At 40.2% G+C, this 27,520-nt stretch overlaps 1 protein-coding gene, 1 long non-coding RNA gene and 13 other non-coding genes across 15 annotated transcripts; 9 read left to right on the top strand and 6 right to left on the bottom strand.

The window, feature by feature from the left end:
- The first annotated feature begins 10,769 nt into the window (after positions 1–10,769).
- Positions 10,770–17,680, top strand: LOC117805466. The gene is made up of 11 exons (XM_034674195.1): positions 10,770–11,248; positions 13,032–13,055; positions 13,438–13,534; positions 14,186–14,293; positions 14,530–15,342; positions 15,514–15,648; positions 15,857–15,991; positions 16,129–16,197; positions 16,300–16,394; positions 17,294–17,420; positions 17,645–17,680. Exons 1-11 carry the CDS (start codon positions 10,770–10,772, stop codon positions 17,678–17,680), a joined length of 2,118 nt encoding a protein of 705 aa, XP_034530086.1.
- Positions 17,681–20,242: 2,562 nt separating this feature from the next.
- On the bottom strand, positions 20,243–20,314 carry trnad-guc. The gene has a single exon. It is a non-coding gene; the product is annotated as a tRNA-Asp (tRNA).
- Positions 20,315–20,866: 552 nt separating this feature from the next.
- trnav-cac lies at positions 20,867–20,939 on the top strand. The gene has a single exon. It is a non-coding gene; the product is annotated as a tRNA-Val (tRNA).
- A 228-nt stretch (positions 20,940–21,167) lies between these two features.
- trnaq-uug lies at positions 21,168–21,239 on the bottom strand. Its single transcript has one exon. It is a non-coding gene; the product is annotated as a tRNA-Gln (tRNA).
- A 422-nt stretch (positions 21,240–21,661) lies between these two features.
- trnal-cag lies at positions 21,662–21,744 on the top strand. Its single transcript has one exon. It is a non-coding gene; the product is annotated as a tRNA-Leu (tRNA).
- A 404-nt stretch (positions 21,745–22,148) lies between these two features.
- On the top strand, positions 22,149–22,220 carry trnaq-cug. Its single transcript has one exon. It is a non-coding gene; the product is annotated as a tRNA-Gln (tRNA).
- Positions 22,221–22,681: 461 nt separating this feature from the next.
- trnad-guc lies at positions 22,682–22,753 on the bottom strand. Its single transcript has one exon. It is a non-coding gene; the product is annotated as a tRNA-Asp (tRNA).
- Positions 22,754–23,305: 552 nt separating this feature from the next.
- Positions 23,306–23,378, top strand: trnav-cac. Its single transcript has one exon. It is a non-coding gene; the product is annotated as a tRNA-Val (tRNA).
- A 228-nt stretch (positions 23,379–23,606) lies between these two features.
- On the bottom strand, positions 23,607–23,678 carry trnaq-uug. The gene has a single exon. It is a non-coding gene; the product is annotated as a tRNA-Gln (tRNA).
- A 422-nt stretch (positions 23,679–24,100) lies between these two features.
- trnal-cag lies at positions 24,101–24,183 on the top strand. The gene has a single exon. It is a non-coding gene; the product is annotated as a tRNA-Leu (tRNA).
- Positions 24,184–24,587: 404 nt separating this feature from the next.
- On the top strand, positions 24,588–24,659 carry trnaq-cug. The gene has a single exon. It is a non-coding gene; the product is annotated as a tRNA-Gln (tRNA).
- Positions 24,660–25,121: 462 nt separating this feature from the next.
- trnad-guc lies at positions 25,122–25,193 on the bottom strand. Its single transcript has one exon. It is a non-coding gene; the product is annotated as a tRNA-Asp (tRNA).
- A 275-nt stretch (positions 25,194–25,468) lies between these two features.
- Positions 25,469–27,519, top strand: LOC117804861. The gene is made up of 2 exons (XR_004629277.1): positions 25,469–26,482; positions 27,229–27,519. It is a non-coding gene; the product is annotated as an uncharacterized LOC117804861 (long non-coding RNA).
- On the top strand, positions 25,743–25,815 carry trnav-cac. Its single transcript has one exon. It is a non-coding gene; the product is annotated as a tRNA-Val (tRNA).
- trnaq-uug lies at positions 26,044–26,115 on the bottom strand. The gene has a single exon. It is a non-coding gene; the product is annotated as a tRNA-Gln (tRNA).
- Position 27,520: the final 1 nt, after the last annotated feature.

A 27,520-nucleotide genomic window follows, 5' to 3' on the forward strand; every position in this document is an offset into this window, starting at 1 on the left:
ACTTATGCTTCCCACCAGCAGCTAATTGTTTTACCCACAAGGACAGGGGCTTCAAGCTTGTGCTGCTCTCCAGCCGAGGTGAGCTGAGGAAGGGTTAACCTTCCCTACAACAATGGAGGCAATCTAAATCAAATTGCCAACCAAGCAGTCATCAATGTACCGTAAGTAAAGCAGGATGAGTTCATTGGTTCATCCCTGCCTTTTGCCTTCATCAGCAAATTCCAGTCCAATGTGTACACTATGCTTTACATCAGTAGGGCATGCATGCGCTGTTAAGAGCGACTACAGTTCCATTTGATGGTTAGTACGAGCCGGAATTTACAGTGGCCTCTGAACCTTTCAGGAGGATCGGCTGACCCGATAACCCTTGGATTGTTCAAGGGCTCACTGGTGCTGGGCACCTGTGTTGCTTGCCGTCCGACCAGTCGCAAGGCACCTGCGACACCTCAAAAGCAGGTCCCACCGAGATTTGAACTCGGATCGCTGGATTCATATGAGGGAAAAAAAATGACATAATTAGAAATAAATAAATAAGTGAATGAATAAATAAATGCAGAAATAAATGTATTAATAATTGAATAAATACTTGAATAAATAAATGAATTCCGAAATAAATACCTAAATGAATAAATAAATAATTTAATGCTTATATTCTTTCTCATTGTTACCATATTTTATATTAATTTTTTTATTTATTTTCTCAATTACGCATGCACATACACAACACATTTATTTCTCAATATATATGTTAGATTTTTTTTATTTTATTCATTTTTCTATCATTGCATTTCCACATTCATTCATTTATTTATTGATTCATTCATTCACGTATTTCTGTATTTCCACATGTATTCATTTATGTATTTCTGGGTCAATTTTGTCAGAGGAAAAGTATATATGAAAATTAAGTTTGCGGTCCTTACTCCACTCTGAAGCAGGATTGGTTTACTGGGCAAACCAGACAGAAGCAATCGATTCAACTCAACTGCCTTCAGACTTTCGCATTAGCAATGGCGAGTGACAGGACGCTTCCAGAGGTGCTGCGGGAGCTAGCCAACCAGCTTGAAAACAGTAAGTAACAACTTTGTTGCTCAGTCAAATAAGTTTAGAGGTCATTGCATATGTTGAATATAAAGTCAACTGAATGGACTTTGTCAACCATGTGACACTCACTGTATTTTTGTGCAGCACCAGGAGCCACAAACGTTGAAAGTACCCGTCAGTCCTCCCCTTCACCCTCACATAGACACCCTCTGGACGGTGGGTTTTTGAACTTTAACACATCTGTAATATAAAGTCATAAACTAAGCTTCTTCTAAACTGAAGAATGCGTGTATTGTGTTTTGAATATTGTGTTGAATATAATATTATAGATCTGTTGGGTAATATGCAACATTGTTGATGTAGTGATGCAGATTCCCCCGCCTTTTTAGAGCTAACTACGGGATGTCGTGTCGTGCCCTAGCTGGTAGTAACTGGCTAAAGTCTTAAATATCGGTGAATGCGTGTGATAACCAAAAATAATAGGATGTCTCAATCAGATGAAGGTCCATGATATCTGTCGTTATATGGCTGGAGTAATACGACGATGGTATTGAAGTTTGCATTATTATACCCTATAAATACCCTATAATAAAGGATACCTACCTGAGACAACATGTTTTACCATTTCACAAAATCTCAAACTAGTGTTGTAATACTGGCCTTCTTAAATTCACCTTAAACCTTGGAAGACAAGAAAAGGTACATTTTAAAACTTTTGACATTTAGCACATTTCTTATGAACCTGTATTTTTGTTTGCTCAGTTGTGTCCAATAATCAGATTTTTTTTTTTTTACTTTTTCATGGAATGAGGCATTTATGGCACCATGACATGGAACTATTATTTTCTGACAATTTTTTAAGATAATCAAGAAATACTCAATTGTATCAGGCAGCCTTAACCACAGTTTTTTTTACCTTACAGTTACCTTGATAAAAAATACTTAAAAAGAAAAGTGTCTCCCTTTGTCTCTCCAAGATAATGAAACTGGATATCTTGCCAATATTTTGACTACTGAAATGTGCCTACCAATTTTCATTTCTGAAATCTGGTCACCTCATGGTTTTCATTAATATTGTGCAGTTATTAAAATGTACTCACAGTAATTAATGCCTGTTGTCTTCACTTAATCCTAGCTGAAGTTTTGAGATTGTTTGGTCCATATACCCAAGGAGGGAGAAGGTTGTCAACAACAAGGCGCTCCATTGCTGTTGCTTCACAAATTCATTCCTACACGCACAACTTCTGCTGTCTGAGTGACAAAAATGCAATGCTTGTCCCAACCAAATTTGCCGAACAGAGGCTTGCAGCTGCAGGTTTAGGAGACAAGCGTCTGACATTTCAAGGTTTGTGCAGTATTATGACAAAAAATGTACATTGTATTTTGGAGGATGTCTTGTACATATGTAAATTTATATGTAAAACAGCGCATCCATTTCAAGATCCTGCTCACCACGTACAAATCCCTCAATAACCTGGCCCCCCCATACCTCACTGACCTTCTCCAGTACTACCACCCCTTTCACCGTCTCCGATCCTCTGACTCCAACCTCCTCACTCCCATCACTAAATCCAAGCATCGTACCTTGGGGGACCGGGCCTTTGCCATAGCCGCCCCCACCCTCTGGAACTCTCTCCCCCCACACATCCGTGCTTCTGACTCACTTCATTCATTTAAGAAACAGTTAAAAACTTACCTTTTCAAACAGGCATTCCCCTCACATTCATTTTTTCCACCTCTTCCCTTGTCGTCTGCCTGTCTTGTATGTCTTTATTTGTATTTATTTATTTATTTGTAAAGCGTCTTTGAGTTATTTAAAAGCGCTATATAAAACTTAGGTATTATTATTATTATTATTATTTGTTATTTGAATGAAATAGTCCTATTTAATACAAATATTACTTCTTCTGATTGCACTTGCTACTATATTCTCTGTATTTTTATTTCAGGTAGTCAGGAGAATCCAGACAAATTCAGAGACTTTCTATTTGAAGCATTCCCTCCACTTAGACAGGGAGGGGGATTTGAACTTCTCAAAATTTCGGGAACAACCAGAAGTCGTCAACTGGTCCTCATCCCCTGTCCCAATGAAGGCTACCATGTTCGCCATCTAAAAGATCCACAAACTCAGATTGGACATGCTACCATTTTCATTCGCCCACTTCAAAGGACCCTGAACCTGGAGCCTGTATGTTTTTCAATTTAAAAGTGCTCTTGTAGTCTTTGAGTGACAGTTCAATTGTTATACTTAATGCTGTTTTGTTGTCCTCTACAGATAGGTCAACCAGGAAGCAGTAATGAGCTGGCTGGACCACCCCAGAAATGTGTCCGATGTGAAGAAGAGTTTCCTTTTTCGAGCATAAAGGCCCACAGTGATGAATGCATGAGGTACAGACTAGTGTCATGTTTGAAAGCACAATGCATGTACTGTATGTCATACATCAAGAAAGGGAACATGAGGCAATGTGAGATCCCCTCAGCAAGCATTTGTACCATCAACTGACAAGTGTATATATATATTTTATATATATATATATATATAACTGTCACCAAAACTTTAGCCATAGTTTACATCAGAACATCCCTCCAGAGTACACTGTTATATTGACAACATGACTCAGCAGTTTGACTGTCTTATCCGTACACAATGACACAGGGACTAGTCATTCTGATGGCACTGACATGTTCATTGACACACATATTTACTTTTGAGAGATGAACTAAGGAGTTTGAGCAAGATACTGGCTTTTGTAGGTAATCCATGGTGTTTTGCTATTTGTAAGACTTGTTTTGAGAAATGCACTTACTGTTTTGCAAATGCCGAGGATGATTTGAGAAATGTACCAAAGCGACTGAGAAAAACTGTAATACTAATGTGTACCATTTGTTTGTTGCAAGTGTCTTTCAATAAGCGTTGTATGGTGCTCTGTTTTCAACACATTTGACTTTGTAAAATCGAAAATATATTGATAAATTATATTGACAAAAGAAATACAGGTATGTGTATGTGGGTATGCATTGTTATGTGTACATGCGTATGTTTACCTGTTTATACCTGTATGTAAATGAGGATGATTGTTAGTGGCACTGTATGGCTGATGTGTGCATGTTCCACCCTGTGTGGAACTGCATTGCTAATGTCATTCTGTGTGTTGGACGGGGCCCAACCTAATGGTGAAGCTTTTCTTTTGTATTTGTAAATAGCCTGTTATTTGGAAACTGTGACAATAAAGTAAAAAGAAAAAAAAAAAGATCTCAGTTTCTCTTGACTAATTTCAATTTCTATGGAAGTCCGTTTCTGCCATTTAGAAGATTTTTTTTAAAGAAAAGTAAAAGAAAAAAGTCAAAATTATGAGATACTTAGTCATAATTATGAGATGCTGAGTCATAATTATGAGATAGGTCTAAATTTTCCCCTTCTTGTATCTTCACTGATAATTTTATGTTAATGGATTTATAGGTGTATTTACTATAGATTAATAATTGTACCTATAAGGGAAGATCAGAAACATTGAAATAGGCCTTATGTTTGAGTACATATATGACTGATTCATTATGGGTATGTTATTTTGTGTGTTTTTTCCTGTAGAAAGGTCTAAGGCTGATCAGGCCTTAGAATCTTTTTTACTTAAAGGTGACAGTAATGTGAGGCGTTTAATTAACTTTCTGCTTCATGAAGCACATGTTTGTGAACCATACACACAGTAGCAGTACAGTACTACATTTTTCGAAACCTTCTCAATAAAGAAAAATGACTACGCAGAATATGGCAATGGTTGTAATGATAGATGATACAAGACCAACAACATGGTAAAGTGTCACTTTCACACAAGCAAAACAACCATAAGCTTTGTTATTGGTGGTTGGCCTAAGTCGTAATTACGAGACACCATCTGATAAATATGACTTAGTGTCTCATTGTTATTACTAAGTATCTCATAATTAAAAAAATGTTGTTTACTTTTCCTAAAAAAAATGTTTAACTGGCGGAAACGGGCTTCCATACAATTCAGACTGATAGTAAACAACGTCATGGTTTAATCCCTCCTGTCACAGCTCGATCTCATGTGTCATTTCAAAATAAAACACACTTGAAACACTACATATTAGCGACTATTTGGGATATTTTCAAAGTTAGGTAATTGAAAAAATTCAAGTTTTCACTGACTCATTTCGGTTCAGACTGATAGCAGACAACCTTACTGGGTTATTTTTCTCTTCTTAATCCAATATAACCCTTTCTGGGTGACCCAGTCCGCTGTCATCCTGTTTTTGAACAGTATGCAAAATGTATTGTTTAAACAAACAAAAATAAAATAAACCAATAAAAAACAAACAAACCCTAGGATGATGTCAGAATGTTTTGTTCATATTGAGCAATTGTGTGGTATGACCAAAGTTTAGAATTTCAGATGGATTTCAATGATGGCGAAGAGACAGCAAGGGTGAGTGCACTGATTTTAAAATTAGGCCTGAAACTATTGGCTTTTAATGTATTTGTTACACATGCTGCTGTCCTATGTTTATTAGTAATATTTCGATCATTATCAACCGATATTTATAATTTAACACCATTAAATACATTAAAGTTATAGCCAGGGTGGGGGAGGGGTAGGCCCAGGTAAACGTCAGTTCCATGGATTCTTGATAAAACAACACTTTTCTAAAAGTGATCCTGTAGCATTGTAACGCCAGTAGCCTAATGGATGTAGACTGTTCCTTTTGATCGTATGGTTTTGTGAATACACACTTCTAAAATTCTAATTATTCGAATCATTTATGCCGGTAGTTGTAATAGGCTTAGTTTATTTAGCTTCCTCACAAGTATGCGTTTCGATTTTTTTTAAGGCTTAAGATTGATTTTCAGGCCACACTTTAAAGAATAAAAAGGATGAAATATGTCTATTTATGGTATGATTTTTTTTTTCTTTGGTTGAGGTTGTGGCAGGGGCTATATATTAACTTTTTTATCACTGTACGTTGTTGTTTTAGTTTCCATACTAAGCATTAATTGGTGTCATCACATGTTAATATATGGTCAAGTAATCAATAATACATAACGTTGCCTTGACAAAAAAAGTCATATCTGGTCTTGATCTATCTATCTATCTATCTATCTATCTATCTATCTATCTATCTATCTGTCTGTCTGTCTGTCTGTCTGTCTGTCTGTCTGTCTGTCTGCCTGTCTGTCTGTCTGTCTGTCCGCCTGTCCGCCTGTCTGTCTGTGGGTTTGTGTGGGTTTTAATCCAAAATGAAATGATAATTTTTTCCTATATTTTTTAAATGCAGCGGTCCACCACTGCATAATTAATGTACATGAAACATCAAGGGCTATGACTTTACAATGTTTATATTGATTACACAGATATGCCATTGGTGCAACAATATTACCATTGTACTGCACAACATCAAGTACTTCAGAATTAATGTCAGCTCTTTAAGTATGTTTTAGTAGTTTGCAAGAACTTGGTGGCAAAAGAACTTTGCTACCAAGGAAACTCTTTTCATAGTACAGTAAGATCACCTATGCTTACATCCTAATATCTCCTCCCCCCCCTTTTTTTTTCTTTTACACAGACTTTTTGTATTCAAGTTATTTGGGGTGAGTAATGTAATTATAGTACCTCAAAGCAATAACCCAGTGTAAGAATTAACATCCAGATATGTTATTTATATTGACTTCTTTCATTTTTTTACAGAACAAGAGTAAGAGAATTTCAAATGAAGAAATCAATGAAAAGGTGGAAAATCTGCAAAAGAAACGTCTAAAATTAGATGAACATGCCACAAACCCCAACGGCATCTGGGGTCAAGTTTGTACCGAAGTTTTGATTCCTAATACCAAAAATAATCGGTACAGACTTCTCAAGTCATATGGATCCCATAAGGTGTGTATTTAAACATTTTTAATGTCAATTTTAAGTTACAAAGATAGATCAATAATGGGGATTAGCTTAATTTTACTTTAGATTTCGTGTCTGTTGTTTTGGCAGAAAGTGGCTAAATTGAAATTTTGGTATTACACATATTTTATTAATTTGTAAGAAAAATAAAAATAATTTCTAAGGCAAGTGGGACATTGTAACATACAGTTAAACTATACACATAAACACAAGTTGGACAATACTATCTGATTATTTTTTCAATTAAAACCATTCTTTCAAATGAGATGCAAAACTAAATGCCTTTTAGGTAATAACATTTTATTTGACATTGCAGATTCTGCTTATTGGTGACAGTCTTTATCAATTCCTTATCAGTTTTCAAATTGGAAATAAGTAGGCCTACACATGTTCTCACTATCAACAACAAAAAAAAAATGTATCATCACTTTTAGCACTGAATTTGCTGTAGACAATCTAGAGAATGCACTTCCCTCTCAGCAAAGTTATGTCTTATTTGTCTGGGTATTGATAAGAGAAACAGATAAGCTTTATTTCAAAAAAGTGTTGCATGACTTGTGAATCATTCTATTGGATGGAAATCAGTCTGTCTAATCTTAATTTAGATTAGTGCTGTCACTACAGTAGGTGAGTAACATGGTCATACACCTGACAGAATCAAACAAATAGACCATGGTTAGAGGAAAAAAGAATTGACTTACATACATTCTACATAACTGTACATATAAGGAACTATTATAGCAGTAATTATGAATTTGATTAAATAACCCATATATTTGATGGGCATTTACCATTCCTATGCACATTTTAATCATTCAAAATGTATTTTCTGATTGTATTTGGTCACTACTTGCTTACAATGAAGATTGCTGGTTGTTTTCCTCTCACACCCTCAATCTCATCAGTTCCCAGCTACACAGCCCTTACTACACAGTAAGAGGAACCAAGATGATGTCCTGCAAACACCTGAGCAGGTGAGTCTTTGCTCCGTGTATCCTGACTATGATTCAGATAGAAATCTCAATCCTAACAACTCAACTTGGTTGTCTTCTTCTCACATCCTCAATCTCATCAGTTCCCAGTCCCACAGTCCTTACTACACAGTAAGAGCAGCACAGATGATGATGATCTCCTGCAAACACCTGAGCAGGTGAGTCTTTGCTCTGTGTATCATGACTATGTTTCAATTAAAGATCTCGAGCCTAACAACTCCTCTTTGTTGTCTTCTTCTTACATCTCAGTCTCATCAGTTACTTACTTTTACTGACAATTGTGCTTCTATTATTATTTTTATTTTTATTGTGATCACAGTATATACCTATATTTTTCCGTGCAGGTAGTTAACTGGTTGATTAACACTTTTTTTAACCTGTAGGGCACTGTACCTAATTCTAAAATTTTATAGTCAAACAGCATAGACTAGTTACAATTTAAAATAAACATAGCTCTTTTGTTACGTTGTTACATTAATAATTAACATTGACAAGATTGGCTCAAGAACATCAATGACAGACTCTTTCCAACATTTCACAGCTCACACACTTGCTTACAGGATGTACAGTGAGTATTTGACAAAATATTTAGACTACCAAAAGTGTGAAATTATATACCAGCCGAGCTTGTAGGACATGCATAAAAATGAAACCATGTCTCTTTAATTTATTGCTACCGTGAACCTACCAAATACTGACTGGGAACATATAAGTCTATCAACACATAAGACAATAGCTTCACAGTTTTGGCGAGAATTTGCATGGCAACTCCAGATGCGTTTTTTCATAACCCCCATTCAACAAGCCAAATTTCAAAACTCAGTAACACCAAAATGCTGGAGGGACTGTGGAGAAGATCATGCCAACTTTAGCCATATCTTCTGGTTTTGTCCTGTTTTAAAAGAGTACTGGGAGAATATCTGCACAGAAATGACTTGCGTTCTGAAAAAAGACACTAAAATCAATGGTGACTTTATATTGTTGGGAAGAATGCCAGAGGGAATAGTCACAACTAAAGACAAGTATCTCGCTAGAATTTTAAGGATAACGGCTCTTAAACTCATCACTAGGAATTGGCTCCAGAGGATAAGTCCAAGTGTAGAGAAATGGAGGGACTTAATTGAGAATGTGAAAGTGATGGAACAGTTAACATATAAAATCATAAAATTTCTTCATTATTATTGTAAAATGATTTAAAAAATAAGTAGATAAAAATAAATTGTTTTCTTAAACTTTCGTACAGTAAACTCATCTACATATGTCATAAATATTAAGAAGAGTGAACAACCAAACACGGGGAGCACAATTTTCCTCGTTTTTTTCCTTTTTATTTTTGTTTTTTTATTTTATTTCTTTATTATCAATGTTGTTATTATTACTATTACTATTACTACTATTAATATCATTGTTTTATGTATATATTTTATTTTATTATTTTTTTTATATCTCTGTAAGTGTTTTCGTCTCCAACAGTTGGCAACTCATTAAAAAGTATTAGATCTTGGTATTCTTAAACAAGCTATCTCAATGTATTATTTCTCACTCACACTGCATTTTGTCTATGAAATCAAATTCCACCTACTTATATCAGATGTGTATGTATGTGCGTATGTATGTATGTATGTATGTATGTATGTATGTATGTATGTATGTATGTATGTATGTATGTATGTATGTATGTGTGTGTATGTGAGTATGTGAGTATGTGAGTGTATGTGTATATGTATGTGTACATGTATGTATATATGTATGTATATGGATATATATGCATATCCTCAATTTGGGATAGCGATTAATTAGTTCTTCACTGCCAACTGTACTACATATATAAATACTTCTGTGGGGAAATTGGTTTTGTACCTATGTGTCTGTCTGTTTGTTTTTTGTTGTTCCGTTTGTTTTGTTCTGTTTAGGTGTCTACTTTGTAACTGTTATGTACAAAGAGATTACCTTGCTGTATGTCACATTGGTGTAACACACTTGAAAAATAAAGTAAAAAAATAAATAAATGTATTGCTACCACTGAATTCACATCTCCACAAAAAAATTATGCATGAGGAAATACACACACACAAACTAATGTAAAAAAAATAGTTATTTTGCTTACACTGTAGCAAAGTCAGTACAGTACAGCAATACAAATCTACATTTTTTTTTATTTCAGGGAACTGAATCGGATGACTCTGGGTTCATCAGAATTAAAGTCCCCAGTAAGCCATCATACTTCATGATAAGTAGAAAAGACTGGCACACCATCACACAAAGGCAAAAAAAAGACTTTCTAAAGGACTGCAGTGGACAAACATAATATCAAAGGGATTAAGGACCATCCATCCTTATTGTTCATATGCTTTTAAACGGCACAGGCTGAAGACTGTGGGATCCAAAAAACCTGGTCCTTATTTTTGGTGTCTGGCATACTGTCGATTTGATGACTGTCCGGTGTGCGTAACAGTAACTGTGGACAGTACACTGGACCTCAAGGCTAAGGTGGAATTTCAAGGTGGTCATAGTATCCACAACAGTACAGAGCTGAAGAGAAGACCAGTAAGAGCAGATGAAAGGCCCAAAATAGGGAAAAACCTACAACACCTGTTGCCTCGCTCTTTGTACTTGGAGAAACTGACCACCTTAGATGAAGAGGTCATCAAATCTGGCTGCAGAGATGAGGCTCCTACCCCCCAGGTGCTCAAGACCATCTCATGGGAGACACGCCAGAAAAGCCGACAGCACAGTAATGAAGTGATAAGTTTGCAAATAATGCTTTAAAAAAAAAAAAAAAAAAAGAAGATGTGCTTCAAAAAGTGCTTTACACCCCAAAGGTGTGATGTTATGGTCTTTGCGGAGCATCATCGTGTACCTTGAGAGATGCCGGGAGGACATCATCTATCTGGTTGCAACTGGCAGCATTCTGAAGAAGGAAAAGGTCTCTCCTCCATATTATGGATACGAGCTTGTTGTCAGGAATCCAAAGAAAGACTCATCACCGTTGCCGGTTGCCACATATCTAACTTGTGACCACACGACTGCCTCAGTCACATACTTTTTGGAGGCCTTCCTGACTGATGTGGTCAGGTCCTGTGGTAGAAAAGGCATGCGGCCTCCACTTGTGGTGATGTGCGATGGCTCGATGGTGCTGATGAAGGCAATATGTTTGTCATTTGCCAAAAAAAATCTAAATGACACCATCAACCATTACTACAGGATTGCAAGTGGGAAGGCAACAAAGGAGGATTTCGAGGTGCCCATTCTTCATCGTTGCCTGATCCACTTCATGAAGAATGTGAAGGACATGTGTAGGAACTAGTAAGTATAACTCTCTATTAATACAGCATTTTAGGCTCCATTAATTAACAGTGTGCTGTGCATGGTATAACACATATAGTGACATTTCCAAGCTGCAAAATCAGCTATTGACAGGAGATGTAATGAATACACACTTTTTAGATGTACCAGAGAAAAAAAGCCAGATAATCTATCTCTCACACTGCATGAAATGATTATGCAGAGAGCACAGTTGAAATCAAGTAATGTGGGAATTGTAGAGAACAGCATTTGAATAACACAGAGTAGTCCGATCCCCCCTCTGCCTTTAAAAGACTTTGCATTTGAATTCGTAGTAGACATAGATGTGTTTTATAAAGCCTTATCTTCATGAATTATTATCATGTATGTGCTGATTATTTAATAGGAGCACCTTATAGTAGGGCCTTGCAATAAAATCTTATTAATGTTAGAAAGGCACTAATAAGGCTCTCCAAGAGCCTAATTAAAATTAATCACACTAGATTTGTGTACATATACAAATAATGAAATCATCTATGACTGCTGAAAAGACACTTTTAAGCTTAAATTATTATCCCAATTATTACTATTATTGAAAGATTATTTTTTTGTCAAATTAAAAACACTTACGATATCATACTACTAATTTACACAGGAAAATTAACAAAAATCAATAAATAGTAATAACAGCTCAACTCGTGTGTGTATTTGCATGTGGGTGGCTTCATATATTACAAGTTGTGAAAAATATATATCTTTGGTCACAGTACCCCAAATATACCATAAAACTGTACAAGAAAGTGTTCCTACTTTGTATTAAGTCACTGCAACAAAAGCACTGATTAACAGGGCAAATTTATTTACCTTGATAAAGTATGTATTAAAACCCTTACATAGTTTAATTAGTATTAGTATATTAACAGGTATTAAAAAGACACTAAGGAATTATTAGCATTGCTATTCAAATAGAACATTTCTGAATCATCTAACATTATTTTCTTGTGTTAAAACCCCCAGTGCACCAAAACACTACCATCTCGCGATGCATGTTCTTGGGCTCCTAACTACTGCCACCTCCTTGGAGGTACTTGATGGACTAGTAGAAAGCACGACAGTCGTGTTTTCTAGTCCATCAAGTGGGGAAAATGTTGAAAAACATTTTCATAACCTTCAGTTGTGGCTTCAGAGAGCTACCTTGCCAGTGGAGGAGTCAGAAAAAAGCACTGAAGACCTAAAGGTAAATGCTTTTTGAGGTAGTGATAGTACAGTAATATTTATATTTCTAATTATGCATGATAAAAACGAATGCAGCTATAATGTTGTGCATTATATTTTAGAATAACTGCACAATGCATAAGTAAAGATACAACAACACTTAATTTATTTAATATTACACCTTATTTATTTAGTTAATTGCACTCACTGAAAATACTGTGACATGATCAGTGTCTAATGTGTTAAGTTTAATTTTGCTTGTCATTTTTTTAATTTTTTTTTTTACATTCATAATATGGCAGATTTTGTAATATTATTGTTACTTCAATTATCCATCATAGAGAACAAGTTGATAACATATTGTCCATTGTTTTCTGTGTATTAGCTCTCTGAGACTTAACAATTCCAAACAAACAACTAATGAAACTTCATTCTTGAATTTAGGAAACAATCAAGGGATCGAACAACTTTGCAAAACATTACTGCAAAGTTGTAAGAACAGCCCCTCTTGACGTCACTGGTGAGCCTAATGTCTACTATTGTGAAGGACTTGTGGCTCACATGACAAACTACCTTCTGCCCTACGCAGCCCTGTGGAGCGGGATAATGCTTGGTAAGTAGTATTTGAAAAAGCAGAACATCTTTTTTCAGCATTACCAAAATGACATGCGTGTCTCATGAAAAATTACTAAGATAGATCAATAATTATTCCAATACTTAGGGAACCTTGGACGACATGGCAAAGGAAAGGTGTACAAAGAGAGTACACGCAAACATGATGCCCTGAGAAAGCTCACAAGACAAGTAATTGGAATTTTTGATTCCTAAGTGTAGTTTTTTATGTTCTTATAGTGCTTTACTGTTTCTTAAGATTCCAAATAACTCTGAAAGTGTAATTATCTTCCCAGAACATTACACAGGACAACAATACTCAGGGAGTAATGGAGAAGAGCCAGTGAGACCTGAAACAGATACGTTTCAGTCAGTTCCCACAGGCTCACAAGACTGGACGATTTTGTTGTCCAGTACCAGAAGTCCCACAACGCCCTCCTATTGGAGTTTGAGGACTCCAACAGAGTGCAAAAACACAAGGTTTGAACATTTAATTGTTAATGTTATAAAAGATGTAATGACTATTTTATAGATTTTGGTGGAATATTGAAATCATTCCTTAACATCAATTCTCTGGAGTCTCATCATTACATATAAAACAAACTTGAAAGCATGTTTATTTTTTAAGTGTAAGGCTATAATATTCACATATCATTCTAATTGAACAAAAAAGTGAGTTTTTGTCAGAATGTTAAATCAAACATATAGCTAAAAATGTTTAAAGCTGTTCAGATGTTGAGCAAAGGACTACGTACTTTCAGCAAATTGTCTTTGTATCGCACTCTCACATCTGTGCATCAGTGCTCTACAAATATTTGCCACCTTCCATATTAACACCCTGGCCAAATTTGAAATGCACATGAAAAGTGAAATGTAGGATATGAAGTCATGAAATGCAAAACATTTTTCACAATCAGAATCTAGCCAATGACTAATCAATAAAGTAATGTTTCACCTATACAGGGTTTTAGTTTTACTTTTTTTGATACAATGGAACATGGTAAAAAAGGTTACAAAAAATTTCAATGACGCTTTATTTTCTTCTATCCCACTCCTTTTTTTAGTCGATGTGGGCTCCAAAACTCACGATAAATTATTACCTCTATTAATAAATGTTTTTTCTTCATGTAGAAATTCAGAGTTGAAATTGAAAAATGGAAGGAACGCCAGCAGAGGAAACGGGGACGATATGTGACAGCGATACGAAAGCCGTTCCCCTTCAGAAAATCTGATAAGAAGGTATACCATCAATAAAAGTGGTTTTCCCTTTGCAATTACTCTAACAATGCCCATTATCTCTGCAGAAAAGAGCTGGCCTGTTGCTCCAGAGTGCTGTGCATCTTGTCTGTATGACAACTATAGACACAAAAGCTTTGCCTTTCTCAAATACACTATGTGTACTCACATGAAAATAATGTATAAGTTTAGAACTAAATTTTGAGAAAAAGAAAAGAATTGTTTCACACTTTCAACAGGGTGATGCCTCTGTGACTGAAGGTCACACACATGCAGAAACAGAAGAGCCCAGATCAACCCTGCAGGGGTACAAGGGCTGGGATTCAGTAACACAGGCTGAATCAGCTGAAGTGGGAGCTACTGCTATTGCACAACTTCCACTTCAAGAAAGGGTACTTTCGAGGAAGTTGTCTAATGACATGGAAGTATGTGTTTGGAGAGCAGACCTGACTAACTTCAGCGTTGATGCTGTTGTAAATGCTGCCAATGGTCACCTTCAACATTTCGGAGGTCTTGCACTCGCCCTGAGCAAGGCTGGGGGGCCTGAAATACAAGAAGAGTGCAATAATTTCATTGCTAACTTTGGCACATTGCAAACTGGACAGGCCATTATAACAAATGCTGGAAGTCTGCCATGCCAAAAAATAATACATGTAGTGGGCCCATGTTTGATGAAAAAGCCAACATCAGACATGGTTTCCGCTGCTGAAAAAGATTTGACATTGGCTATGCGGAACATTTTAAAAACAGTGGATCACCACAACTTTCAGTCCGTTGCTATTCCTGCCGTGAGTTCTGGCATCTTCAACTTTCCCCTGAAACTATGTGCAGAAATCATCGTCAGAAATGTGAAAGAGTTCCATGATCTGCGCAAGTCATCCATGACACCACTCACAATACATCTTGTGAATAATGACACACCAACTGTGAAGGCAATTGAGAGAGCATGTTTAAAGCTTCTCTCAAAAGTTGACAGTACTTCATCCAGTGTTCCACCAAAGAAACTCCTGAAAACTCTATACCAGGAAACACACCAAACTCCAGAGCAAGTGGTAGGCCTGTGAACTCTCATTTATACATTAAAAACAGCATAATTCATAAAAAAATTGGAATTTATATTAAGAAATTATTTGGTATATTATAAAGACTATTTTCAAATATTTGTACTTCTCTTTAACAGTATGGTTAATCCTTTTTTGCTTTTCTTTTTGATTATGACACAGCTCTCCTCAGTTTGGAAAAACAAAAGCTCTGAGGTTGTGGTTGCTTTGCTCCCTACACAAACAAAAGGAAACTCAGTTCTCATCAGACACAGCCAGCTGTTGACATTGAGACCTCACCAGTGGTTGGCAGGAGAGGTATGTTTACCATTTTTGAAAAATGACCTCTTACAAAAAGTGTATGAATGTATGTACTTTATATACACACGTGTGTGTGTATATATGCACATATATATTTATACAGTACATACATACATACATAGATACATAAACAAACATTGTAATGCATATCTTCTAATACTATGCAATGATGAATACTTTCTTTTTCCCATATTCCCTTTTCAAGGTTATTGAAAGCTTGTTCCAAGTGTATACTCAGGAGCTGGGGCTGGGGAACACCATATACCTTCTTCACCACTATGTGGCGGGTGTCATTCTGTTTGGTCCAAGAGACCAAGTGGCCCGGCAAAGTTTGCGCAAGGTAATAGGAGTGACTGGACCATAGAGTTAAGATGCCCCAGTGTGTGTGAGCAATACTTAAGCTGTAGTTTGCCAACTGTTCTGTACTGTAGAAATTTTCAACATTTCAATAACATTAAAATCTCTCCTTTTTGTAAGATCAACATGGACAATTACCAGGGAATTATTTCTTTTGTAAATGTCAACAATAACCACTGGAAGCTTCTGGTGAGTTATTGATCTATTACTGTATCTAAAATTAATGTGTTTGTCTTTTTGGAAAATCTGTAATTACTGTCAAGAACTTCCTCACTTATTTATCATTTTCAGTACATAAATGCAGTCAACCAGACTGTCTTTCTGGTGGATCCTTGCCCAAGTGCAAAAGAGGAGGAAGAATCCAAATATGCAGCAAAGAGATGGAGGTATTTTTTCAACATACACATACAAGACTTTTGTATGCTACTTGTATTGTTTAGCTTAATCACAAATGTGTATGTTGCAGTAGGCTGAGAAAATGTAGTGGTGTCAGTTACTCCAGCTGAGTGACTGTTAAATGGCAAGGATCTTGGGAGAGGATTGTCAGTATGGACTATATGAACAGAAGAGCATCTTTTACTTGCCCCATTGTAATTCTCCATGTTATCTGTTGGATGGATCTCTGCTATTACTCATTCCTTTAGGGTTACACAAAGATCTCACAGTTAAAGTAGAATAGAATAGAACACACTCAGATGTCTGTTGCTTAAACAAACACTTCTTGGACTCCAATGCAGCCTTTACAGTGCAGTGATTTCCAAAATATAACAAATCAGCACATACCTACACCATTACACAGATTTCACTACTATACATATTATGTTTATTACACTGCAACAGTTTGAATAAAAATAAGCTATCACACAGTTCCTGAAGCCTTAAGTAGCATTTTGCAAAATAATTTACCATAAAGAAATTATGTATTGTTATGGTCAAATTCACATTACAACATTACATGTCTTCTGCCAGAGGGCAAGAGCTCACACTTGGCATAGAAAATAATCACAGGGTTCGACGTCTGTGCTTGTGAACAGACAAGAGGCTTATTATTTCCCCGCTGACCTTTATTATTTTGTAATGATTTAAATTAAGTGTAAGTAGTTATATTTATAATATAAGATATAATTATATGTACTTTCTGTGTAGTTTTATGGTTTAGAAATGACATTCATAACTTAACATAAATAAGAATATCCGTTGTTCAAACACTTCTAATTTTTATGTATCAAAAGTACTTATTTTTGGGCTAAACAACTTCATATCTTCCATGTTCAACTTCATTCAGTGACTACCTGAAAATGAGGAGAACATGCCATGGCAAAACAGACTGGGTGGACATAAAATGCAAGGGAGGAGTCCTGACCCATCCAACGCAGCAGGACAGCTGTAGCTGTGGTGTTATTGTCAGCATGGTAAGTGATGTCAGATTAGATAGATTGTTCGATTTTTTGGGGTTATTTCAGATTTATTTTCCTGTGAAATAGGTCTAATAGACTAATATCCAACCCATGGAATTGCCGCACAAGTGTTATTTTGTTTTTAAATACACTTATTTAAATGTTCAGGCCAAGCGTCTATGTTGTGTAAGTAGTATATCTGCTTGTGCTTCTCTGTGTGCCCTTGCTCTTGCTGGTAGGAAAGGGCATGGTCTAATCCAATAAAGAACTGTTGATATCACGAGGCAGTAAAAAGGGACTGCACTAACAAACCAACAAAAACTTTTTCTTAATTGAATTGTATGTAGTTTTACCGTGCTAAGCCAATATGTAATAGGTCAAAATTGAACAGGCTTTATTAAAAACTTTGTCCCTATATAAACCTAAGCTATCTGTATGAGGAACACCTGATCCATCCTGTCAAGCAGTCAGGAGGTTTCATTAATTAATGATTTTAATCTTAAAATCTGTTTTGTAAATATGCACATTATCTCTCATGAAGATTAAGGTTTGTCCTTTTGCTTTCAGCAGGTCACAGCAGGTAATTTCATTAAGCTATTACTTAATTTTCTTAACATTATTGATCATTTTTTCATTTCGCAACATTTTGTCCACCTTATACGCACAGACTTTCAACAGTATTATTTACCTCCTCAGTTCAAATTTAAATGTTTTAACATTTAGTTGTCAAAAATGAGCTGTTGATTGGACAAATATTTGGATATGGAGGCATGCCCAGGACCATAACCTGTCCTTCAGCGTTTACAGTATGCCAGTGATACAGGAGGGGAATGGGAGATAATACTCTTAACAATGTCAATGTTTTTCAAAAACATTTCAATAAGTTGTGAGGATTATAAATACCACCCTTTTTTTTTATCATTTTGCTTGAACCCATATGTACCATCATTTAACTAGCATAATGGAGTTTGACACATCATAAATGCACCTGTGCCATTCATCATGGAGCAAGGTCCTTAGATTTTTTTAATTGGTCCTCAGGAGTTTGTGAAACCACATTGTTGTAACATGGAACAAAATATTAGTATGTTAAACCTGCTCCATGGTGTTGCACCCACTAGATGGAGCTGTTGTTCCATAGTATTGTTCAGAAGAGTAAGTTTTTCCTATTTTCATGTGGAGTACCTGAAGGCATCGCAGAATTCCTCCGTTCACCTTATGCAGCTCAATGTTACCGTCTGTATTATTACTCTGCTGTTTTCATGGATAAAGAATCCATATTACAACAAGACCTTGTTGTGGTTCCTTCCTTAACATAAGTTACCACATATTTTTGGCGACGAGGTAAACCGGTGTTGTGCGTCCCGGCACCCCGTTTTGTTGTGTTTTTAGCAGGAGCTAGGCTAAATAGTGCTAGTTAGCTAGGCGGCTACATGAGTGACGAGGACGGTGAGGAGCCTCGCGTTCAGATGGCTACTTTTGGGACAGTCTGTGAATTCGTGGAGGGGGACGAAGACTGGACTGAGTATGAGGAGAGGTTGGGACACTTTTTCTCTGCAAATGGAATTACAGAAGAGGCTAAGAGGCGCTCTATTCTTCTGAGTGCGTGTGGAGCAAAGACTTATAAGCTGATAAGGAACTTGGCGACACCGCGGAAACCAGGGGACATTCCATACGATGAACTGGTCCAGCTCGTGGGAAACCACCACAACCCAAGGCCTTCTGAGATATTACAAAGGTTTAAATTCCACAGCCACTTCAGGAAGCCAGGTCAGTCTGTTGCAAATTTTGTAGCAGAGCTGCGGCAGCTGTCTGAACATTGTCATTTCGGAGCAGTGTTGGATGACATGCTCCGTGATAGACTGGTGTGCGGCATAAATAATGACGCCATTCAACGCCGCCTGCTGGGGGAAACCCCACCTTTGACTTTTAAGAAAGCCCTAGAAATTTCCCAGGGCATGGAAATGGCTGCTAATGACGCTAAGGATAAAAAAAGGACATGTTGGATCACAGTCAGCAGCAGTGCATCACATCAGGAAAGAGCCTGGTAAATATGCCAAACGGGTGGAATGTTTTCGGTGTGGAGGTGCACACTATGCAAATGACTGTAAATTTAAAGAGGCTGTCTGTCATGCATGTAATAAGAAAGGACATTTAGCTAAAAAGTGCAGAAGCTCAAAGGGAAAGTCAAGGCCGGGGCAAGGAAAAGCTCCACAGGCTCAGGCAGCCACGCATCACCTGGAGGGAGACATTGAGGACGCAGTGTGCTCCTACAACATGTTCGGAGTGGAAACAGATGAGGAAGCGCCTGAACCATATTATGCTACGATCACTGTGGAGGGGCAGGACATTAAGTTTGAGATTGATTCAGGGGCGACTGCATCTGTCATCAGTGAAGAGACCTACAGAAAGACATGGGGATCTAACTTACCTCCTATCAGCAAGTCAAAGATCAGACTCAGGACGTACACAGGACAGCCAATACCTCATTTGGGTGTGCTATATGTGGACATTGCAGCTGAGGGTCAGAAAGCTAGAGCCAGGCTGGTGATAGCTGAAGGCAGGGGTATGCATAATGCCCTACTGATGTAAAGCATAGTGTACACATTGGACTGGAATTTGCTGATGAAGGCAAAAGGCAGGGATGAACCAATGAACTCATCCTGCTTTACTTACGGTACATTGATGACTGCTTGGTTGGCAATTTGATTTAGATTGCCTCCATTGTAGTAGGGAAGGTTAACCCTTCCTCAGCTCACCTCGGCTGGAGAGCAGCACGAGCTTGAAGCCCCTGTCCTTGTGGGTAAAACAATTAGCTGCTGGTAGGAAGCATAAGTCTCCCCGTCGGGGAATCGAACCCCGGTCTTCCGCGTGACAGGTGGAGATACTGTCCACTATACTAACGAGGACGTGTGCCCTTGTGGTCCCTGGCACACGGCCGCGGTCTTCCTGTCTTTACCAGGACAGTGCAGACATTCCGAGGGAGGCATGGCCAACTATGGGGTCCAATATACGACACACAGCAGGTCCGGAGCCTTAGTTCCCCCTTTACTGAAGAGCCCACAAAAGCGCATTGTGGGAGGCAGGGTCGCAGCCGGTGCCAAGCAGTTGGGTTGAACTCTTTCTTGTGTTAGATATTGATCGTTGTCACATAATAAGAGCAACTGAGGGCTGGTGCATTCGTCTCCTCTTGATGGCTTTTCGTGCCTTCGTTGTGTATTAAACACATACGCAGTCTTTCACGATGCTCTCAAATATCTGTGTGAGCAGACTGTATGTGTTGATGAGGGCGGTGGCGCTTACGGGGGCTTCCTTCAGGATGGCTGTGCACAAAGCTGGGTGGGGGAAAAATCTGAAAATAGCCACAACAGGAAACTGGACTACACCGCTGCACAGCATCAAGACTCACCGGGGATCGAGCGCATGACATGAATCATCGACCAACTGTGACGAAAGCACCGGTTTCCGTAGTGTAGTGGTTATCACGTTCGCCTCACACGCGAAAGGTCCCCAGTTCGAAACTGGGCGGAAACACTTTGATGCGTTGCTGTTGTTTCCAGTGGAGATTGCCGCACTTATCAGAAAGTGGCCAGTCGTAAGGAGTAGGTGTGGGACGGTCGTGAAGCTGCAGGAACGCATTCTGGAACCAAGTCCGAAACAAAGCATTTCAGAACTCTCAATTTAGCGTATGACAAAGAGGAGGCAATATTGCAACTGCCACTCAAACAAGACAGTGTGCTGTACAAACATCTAACATCTTCGCAGTCCCACCGAGATTTGAACTCGGATCACTGGATTCAAAGTCCAGAGTGCTCACCATTACACCATGGAACCAGCTTGAAGGTTGCGCACGCAGTTGTGAACATGTTTCTCACTTGACTTCAGCCTACCTACTGTTGCGACAGATACTGCCCTGTAACAGGACTGAGCTCAAGTCCAAGTGACCAGAAACCTCAGCAAAGCCAAAGCTGTGTTCACAAACTAAAGGACTAGTTATATCAGCAGAGCAATTGGTACTCAAGTTGTACACATGAGCAAAGCCAGGTACCTGCAACTGGATTTTTGTAGAAACTGCTTTGGCCTTCCATTAGTCTTCCTCCCCACTGCAAGGAGCGATGTCTTCGTCCTCCAGCCCAAAAGGTTGTTCTTGTTGTTGCCAGGTGAAAACAGTAGCAGTCTGCACCCTGAATGGAGCCAAAAGGTTTGTAACGTGACCGTGTCGACGTGCCGCGCCCTGTGACCGCACTGCCCATCTAGTCAGGATGGCCGAGCGGTCTAAGGCGCTGCGTTCAGGTCGCAGTCTCCCCTGGAGGCGTGGGTTCGAATCCCACTTCTGACATGACGTGCTTTTCCCTGCCACTGTTGTCTGCCACATGATGCTGACAGAGATTACTCATCAAGTCTTTACACGGCAGGCGGCATGAAGACAATAAAACACTGTGCTCGTAGTACGGCGGGCGTGCCTGACACGCTAAACTGAGACGGTGCCGTTTGTGTGGCCTCTGACTCCTGCTTTTTGCACGTGTTGCTCTCAGCAAAGAATGAACATGCTGCTCTCAGCCTCAGCCCTCGTAGCTGACCACGTTACTTTAGACAGCCAGTTAAAGTTGCTTTTTCATGCGGTCGTCTGTTTCACTGGTATTTCTTAGTGCCTACCGTCTCTTGTTGTGTGCACAGTAACAACCATACATGTTGATGGCATGTAAGACCGTGTTCGACAGCTGTCTCTGGAAGCCATGCGACGGTGCCATGGTGTAATGGTTAGCACTCTGGACTCTGAATCCAGCGATCCGAGTTCAAATCTCGGTGGGACCTGCTTTTGAGGTGTCGCAGGTGCCTTGCGACTGGTCGGACGGCAAGCAACACAGGTGCCCAGCACCAGTGAGCCCTTGAACAATCCAAGGGTTATCGGGTTATCGGGTCAGCCGATCCTCCTGAAGGTTCAGAGGCCACTGTAAATTCCGGCTCGTACTAACCATCAAATGGAACTGTAGTCGCTCTTAACAGCGCATGCATGCCCTACTGATGTAAAGCATAGTGTACACATTGGACTGGAATTTGCTGATGAAGGCAAAAGGCAGGGATGAACCAATGAACTCATCCTGCTTTACTTACGGTACATTGATGACTGCTTGGTTGGCAATTTGATTTAGATTGCCTCCATTGTAGTAGGGAAGGTTAACCCTTCCTCAGCTCACCTCGGCTGGAGAGCAGCACGAGCTTGAAGCCCCTGTCCTTGTGGGTAAAACAATTAGCTGCTGGTAGGAAGCATAAGTCTCCCCGTCGGGGAATCGAACCCCGGTCTTCCGCGTGACAGGCGGAGATACTGTCCACTATACTAACGAGGACGTGTGCCCTTGTGGTCCCTGGCACACGACCGCGGTCTTCCTGTCTTTACCAGGACAGTGCAGACATTCCGAGGGAGGCATGGCCAACTATGGGGTCCAATATACGACACACAGCAGGTCCGGAGCCTTAGTTCCCCCTTTACTGAAGAGCCCACAAAAGCGCATTGTGGGAGGCAGGGTCGCAGCCGGTGCCAAGCAGTTGGGTTGAACTCTTTCTTGTGTTAGATATTGATCGTTGTCACATAATAAGAGCAACTGAGGGCTGGTGCATTCGTCTCCTCTTGATGGCTTTTCGTGCCTTCGTTGTGTATTAAACACATACGCAGTCTTTCACGATGCTCTCAAATATCTGTGTGAGCAGACTGTATGTGTTGATGAGGGCGGTGGCGCTTACGGGCGCTTCCTTCAGGATGGCTGTGCACAAAGCTGGGTGGGGGAAAAATCTGAAAATAGCCACAACAGGAAACTGGACTACACCGCTGCGCAGCATCAAGACTCACCGGGGATCGAGCGCATGACATGAATCATCGACCAACTGTGACCAAAGCACCGGTTTCCGTAGTGTAGTGGTTATCACGTTCGCCTCACACGCGAAAGGTCCCCAGTTCGAAACTGGGCGGAAACACTTTGATGCGTTGCTGTTGTTTCCAGTGGAGATTGCCGCACTTATCAGAAAGTGGCCAGTCGTAAGGAGTAGGTGTGGGACGGTCGTGAAGCTGCAGGAACGCATTCTGGAACCAAGTCCGAAACAAAGCATTTCAGAAGTCTCAATTTAGCGTATGACAAAGAGGAGGCAATATTGCAACTGCCACTCAAACAAGACAGTGTGCTGTACAAACATCTAACATCTTCGCAGTCCCACCGAGATTTGAACTCGGATCACTGGATTCAAAGTCCAGAGTGCTCACCATTACACCATGGAACCAGCTTGAAGGTTGCGCACGCAGTTGTGAACATGTTTCTCACTTGACTTCAGCCTACCTACTGTTGCGATAGATACTGCCCTGTAACAGGACTGAGCTTAAGTCCAAGCGACCAGAAACCTCAGCTAAGCCAAAGCTGTGTTCACAAACTAAAGGACTAGTAATATCAGCAGAGCAATTGGTACTCAAGTTGTACACATGAGCAAAGCCAGGTACCTGCAACTGGATTTTTGTAGAAACTGCTTTGGCCTTCCATTAGTCTTCCTCCCCACTGCAAGGAGCGATGTCTTCGTCCTCCAGCCCAAAAGGTTGTTCTTGTTGTTGCCAGGTGAAAACAGTAGCAGTCTGCACCCTGAATGGAGCCAAAAGGTTTGTTACGTGACCGTGTCGGCGTGCCGCGCCCTGTGACCGTGCTGCCCATCTAGTCAGGATGGCCGAGCGGTCTAAGGCGCTGCGTTCAGGTCGCAGTCTCCCCTGGAGGCGTGGGTTCGAATCCCACTTCTGACATGACGTGCTTTTCCCTGCCACTGTTGTCTGCCACATGATGCTGACAGAGATTACTCATCAAGTCTTTACACGGCAGGCGGCATGAAGACAATAAAACACTGTGCTCGTAGTACGGCGGGCGTGCCTGACACGCTAAACTGAGACGGTGCCGTTTGTGTGGCCTCTGACTCCTGCTTTTTGCACGTGTTGCTCTCAGCAAAGAATGAACATGCTGCTCTCAGCCTCAGCCCTCGTAGCTGACCACGTTACTTTAGACAGCCAGTTAAAGTTGCTTTTTCATGCGGTCGTCTGTTTCACTGGTATTTCTTAGTGCCTACCGTCTCTTGTTGTGTGCACAGTAACAACCATACATGTTGATGGCATGTAAGACCGTGTTCGACAGCTGTCTCTGGAAGCCATGCGACGGTGCCATGGTGTAATGGTTAGCACTCTGGACTCTGAATCCAGCGATCCGAGTTCAGATCTCGGTGGGACCTGCTTTTGAGGTGTCGCAGGTGCCTTGCGACTGGTCGGACGGCAAGCAACACAGGTGCCCAGCACCAGTGAGCCCTTGAACAATCCAAGGGTTATCGGGTTATCGGGTCAGCCGATCCTCCTGAAGGGTTCAGAGGCCACTGTAAATTCCGGCTCGTACTAACCATCAAATGGAACTGTAGTCGCTCTTAACAGCACATGCATGCCCTACTGATGTAAAGCATAGTGTACACATTGGACTGGAATTTGCTGATGAAGGCAAAAGGCAGGGATGAACCAATGAACTCATCCTGCTTTACTTACGGTACATTGATGACTGCTTGGTTGGCAATTTGATTTAGATTGCCTCCATTGTAGTAGGGAAGGTTAACCCTTCCTCAGCTCACCTCGGCTGGAGAGCAGCACGAGCTTGAAGCCCCTGTCCTTGTGGGTAAAACAATTAGCTGCTGGTAGGAAGCATAAGTCTCCCCGTCGGGGAATCGAACCCCGGTCTTCCGCGTGACAGGCGGAGATACTGTCCACTATACTAACGAGGACGTGTGCCCTTGTGGTCCCTGGCACACGACCGCGGTCTTCCTGTCTTTACCAGGACAGTGCAGACATTCCGAGGGAGGCATGGCCAACTATGGGGTCCAATATACGACACACAGCAGGTCCGGAGCCTTAGTTCCCCCTTTACTGAAGAGCCCACAAAAGCGCATTGTGGGAGGCAGGGTCGCAGCCGGTGCCAAGCAGTTGGGTTGAACTCTTTCTTGTGTTAGATATTGATCGTTGTCACATAAGAGTAACTGAGGGCTGGTGCATTCGTCTCCTCTTGATGGCTTTTCGTGCCTTCGTTGTGTATTAAACACATACGCAGTCTTTCACGATGCTCTCAAATATCTGTGTGAGCAGACTGTATGTGTTGATGAGGGCGGTGGCGCTTACGGGCGCTTCCTTCAGGATGGCTGTGCACAAAGCTGGGTGGGGGAAAAATCTGAAAATAGCCACAACAGGAAACTGGACTACACCGCTGCGCAGCATCAAGACTCACCGGGGATCGAGCGCATGACATGAATCATCGACCAACTGTGACGAAAGCACCGGTTTCCGTAGTGTAGTGGTTATCACGTTCGCCTCACACGCGAAAGGTCCCCAGTTCGAAACTGGGCGGAAACACTTTGATGCGTTGCTGTTGTTTCCAGTGGAGATTGCCGCACTTATCAGAAAGTGGCCAGTCGTAAGGAGTAGGTGTGGGACGGTCGTGAAGCTGCAGGAACGCATTCTGGAACCAAGTCCGAAACAAAGCATTTCAGAACTCTCAATTTAGCGTATGACAAAGAGGAGGCAATATTGCAACTGCCACTCAAACAAGACAGTGTGCTGTACAAACATCTAACATCTTCGCAGTCCCACCGAGATTTGAACTCGGATCACTGGATTCAAAGTCCAGAGTGCTCACCATTACACCATGGAACCAGCTTGAAGGTTGCGCACGCAGTTGTGAACATGTTTCTCACTTGACTTCAGCCTACCTACTGTTGCGATAGATACTGCCCTGTAACAGGACTGAGCTTAAGTCCAAGCGACCAGAAACCTCAGCTAAGCCAAAGCTGTGTTCACAAACTAAAGGACTAGTAATATCAGCAGAGCAATTGATACTCAAGTTGTACACATGAGCAAAGCCAGGTACCTGCAACTGGATTTTTGTAGAAACTGCTTTGGCCTTCCATTAGTCTTCCTCCCCACTGCAAGGAGCGATGTCTTCGTCCTCCAGCCCAAAAGGTTGTTCTTGTTGTTGCCAGGTGAAAACAGTAGCAGTCTGCACCCTGAATGGAGCCAAAAGGTTTGTTACGTGACCGTGTCGGCGTGCCGCGCCCTGTGACCGCGCTGCCCATCTAGTCAGGATGGCCGAGCGGTCTAAGGCGCTGCGTTCAAGCTGGGGAACAATCGGCCATCTAAGAAGGGGGAGAAGGGGGGAGGAGGGGGGAGAAGAAAAAGGGAAGAAAAGAGAAGAAAAACGAGAAAAAGAGAAAGGAACGAAAAATTCGGCCGTTTCCCCGCAATTAAAGTGTTAAAAAGTGATTTCCTCGAAAACTAGTAAACTTTGATACTTTGTATGCGCCGCGTGCGGGATACGAACCGACGAACCTGAAGGAAGCTGAGACCGCAGTATGACTCTCTGCTGTGTGACGCACATTGCCTTATATGGACCTTGCTTTCGGGTCGAAGGGCAAAGGGGTTCCCCCATTCAGAAAATAGGTCACTGAGTGCGCGCAAGGAAACCTCATTAAATAATTACGTACAGCTGATGTTTTAGAAAGCATTATTATGTATCACTGTGATACGGAAGAGGATTAGAGGCACTGAAAAAATTATTATTCTGAGATTAAAGTCAGAATTCTGACTTTAATCTCAGAATTCTGACTTTAATTTAAAAGAAGAATTTAAAAAAAAATGTTGAACTTAATTTTTTTTTTCAGTGGCCCTAATCCTCTTCTTAACTGTGAATACAATTGTGAATACTTTTTAAAATTCTGAATATTTTCATTACAGTAAATAATTCATTTTACTTCTTTCCTCTTTCTGCAGGAATGGAAGCTGCCTCATCACAAGACTTGAATAGCAGTTCCCCAACCCTACACCTTCATAGAGGACTTTTTCTCATGTCTGCTGGAGACCACCTTCAACATGGAACTGAAAATGCCTCCTCTTAGCATCTTTATTTTTCTGTGTCAAAGCAGATTATTTTGCATGTTTTATCTTCAGACTATTTACCCGTAAATTATGCACCATGTTACTGTTGGTGATTGTTGTAAACATCATTGTCAATGTTTTTTTGTGTTGTTTACTTCAATTTTCAATAAAGACACATTTTCTGTAG

Source organism: Notolabrus celidotus, chromosome 21, assembly GCF_009762535.1.
Source record: "Notolabrus celidotus isolate fNotCel1 chromosome 21, fNotCel1.pri, whole genome shotgun sequence".
In the NCBI taxonomy this organism is placed as follows: Eukaryota; Metazoa; Chordata; class Actinopteri; order Labriformes; family Labridae; genus Notolabrus; species Notolabrus celidotus.

Coding starts and splice junctions, on each gene's coding strand:
- LOC117805466 (XM_034674195.1), top strand. CDS start 10,770: ATGTTATGGTCTTTGCGGAGCATCATCGTGTACCTTGAGAGATGCCGG. Junction 15,992..16,128: donor CCCGGCAAAGTTTGCGCAAG/GTAATAGGAGTG, acceptor CCTTTTTGTAAG/ATCAACATGGACAATTACCA. Junction 16,395..17,293: donor TATGCAGCAAAGAGATGGAG/GTATTTTTTCAA, acceptor AACTTCATTCAG/TGACTACCTGAAAATGAGGA.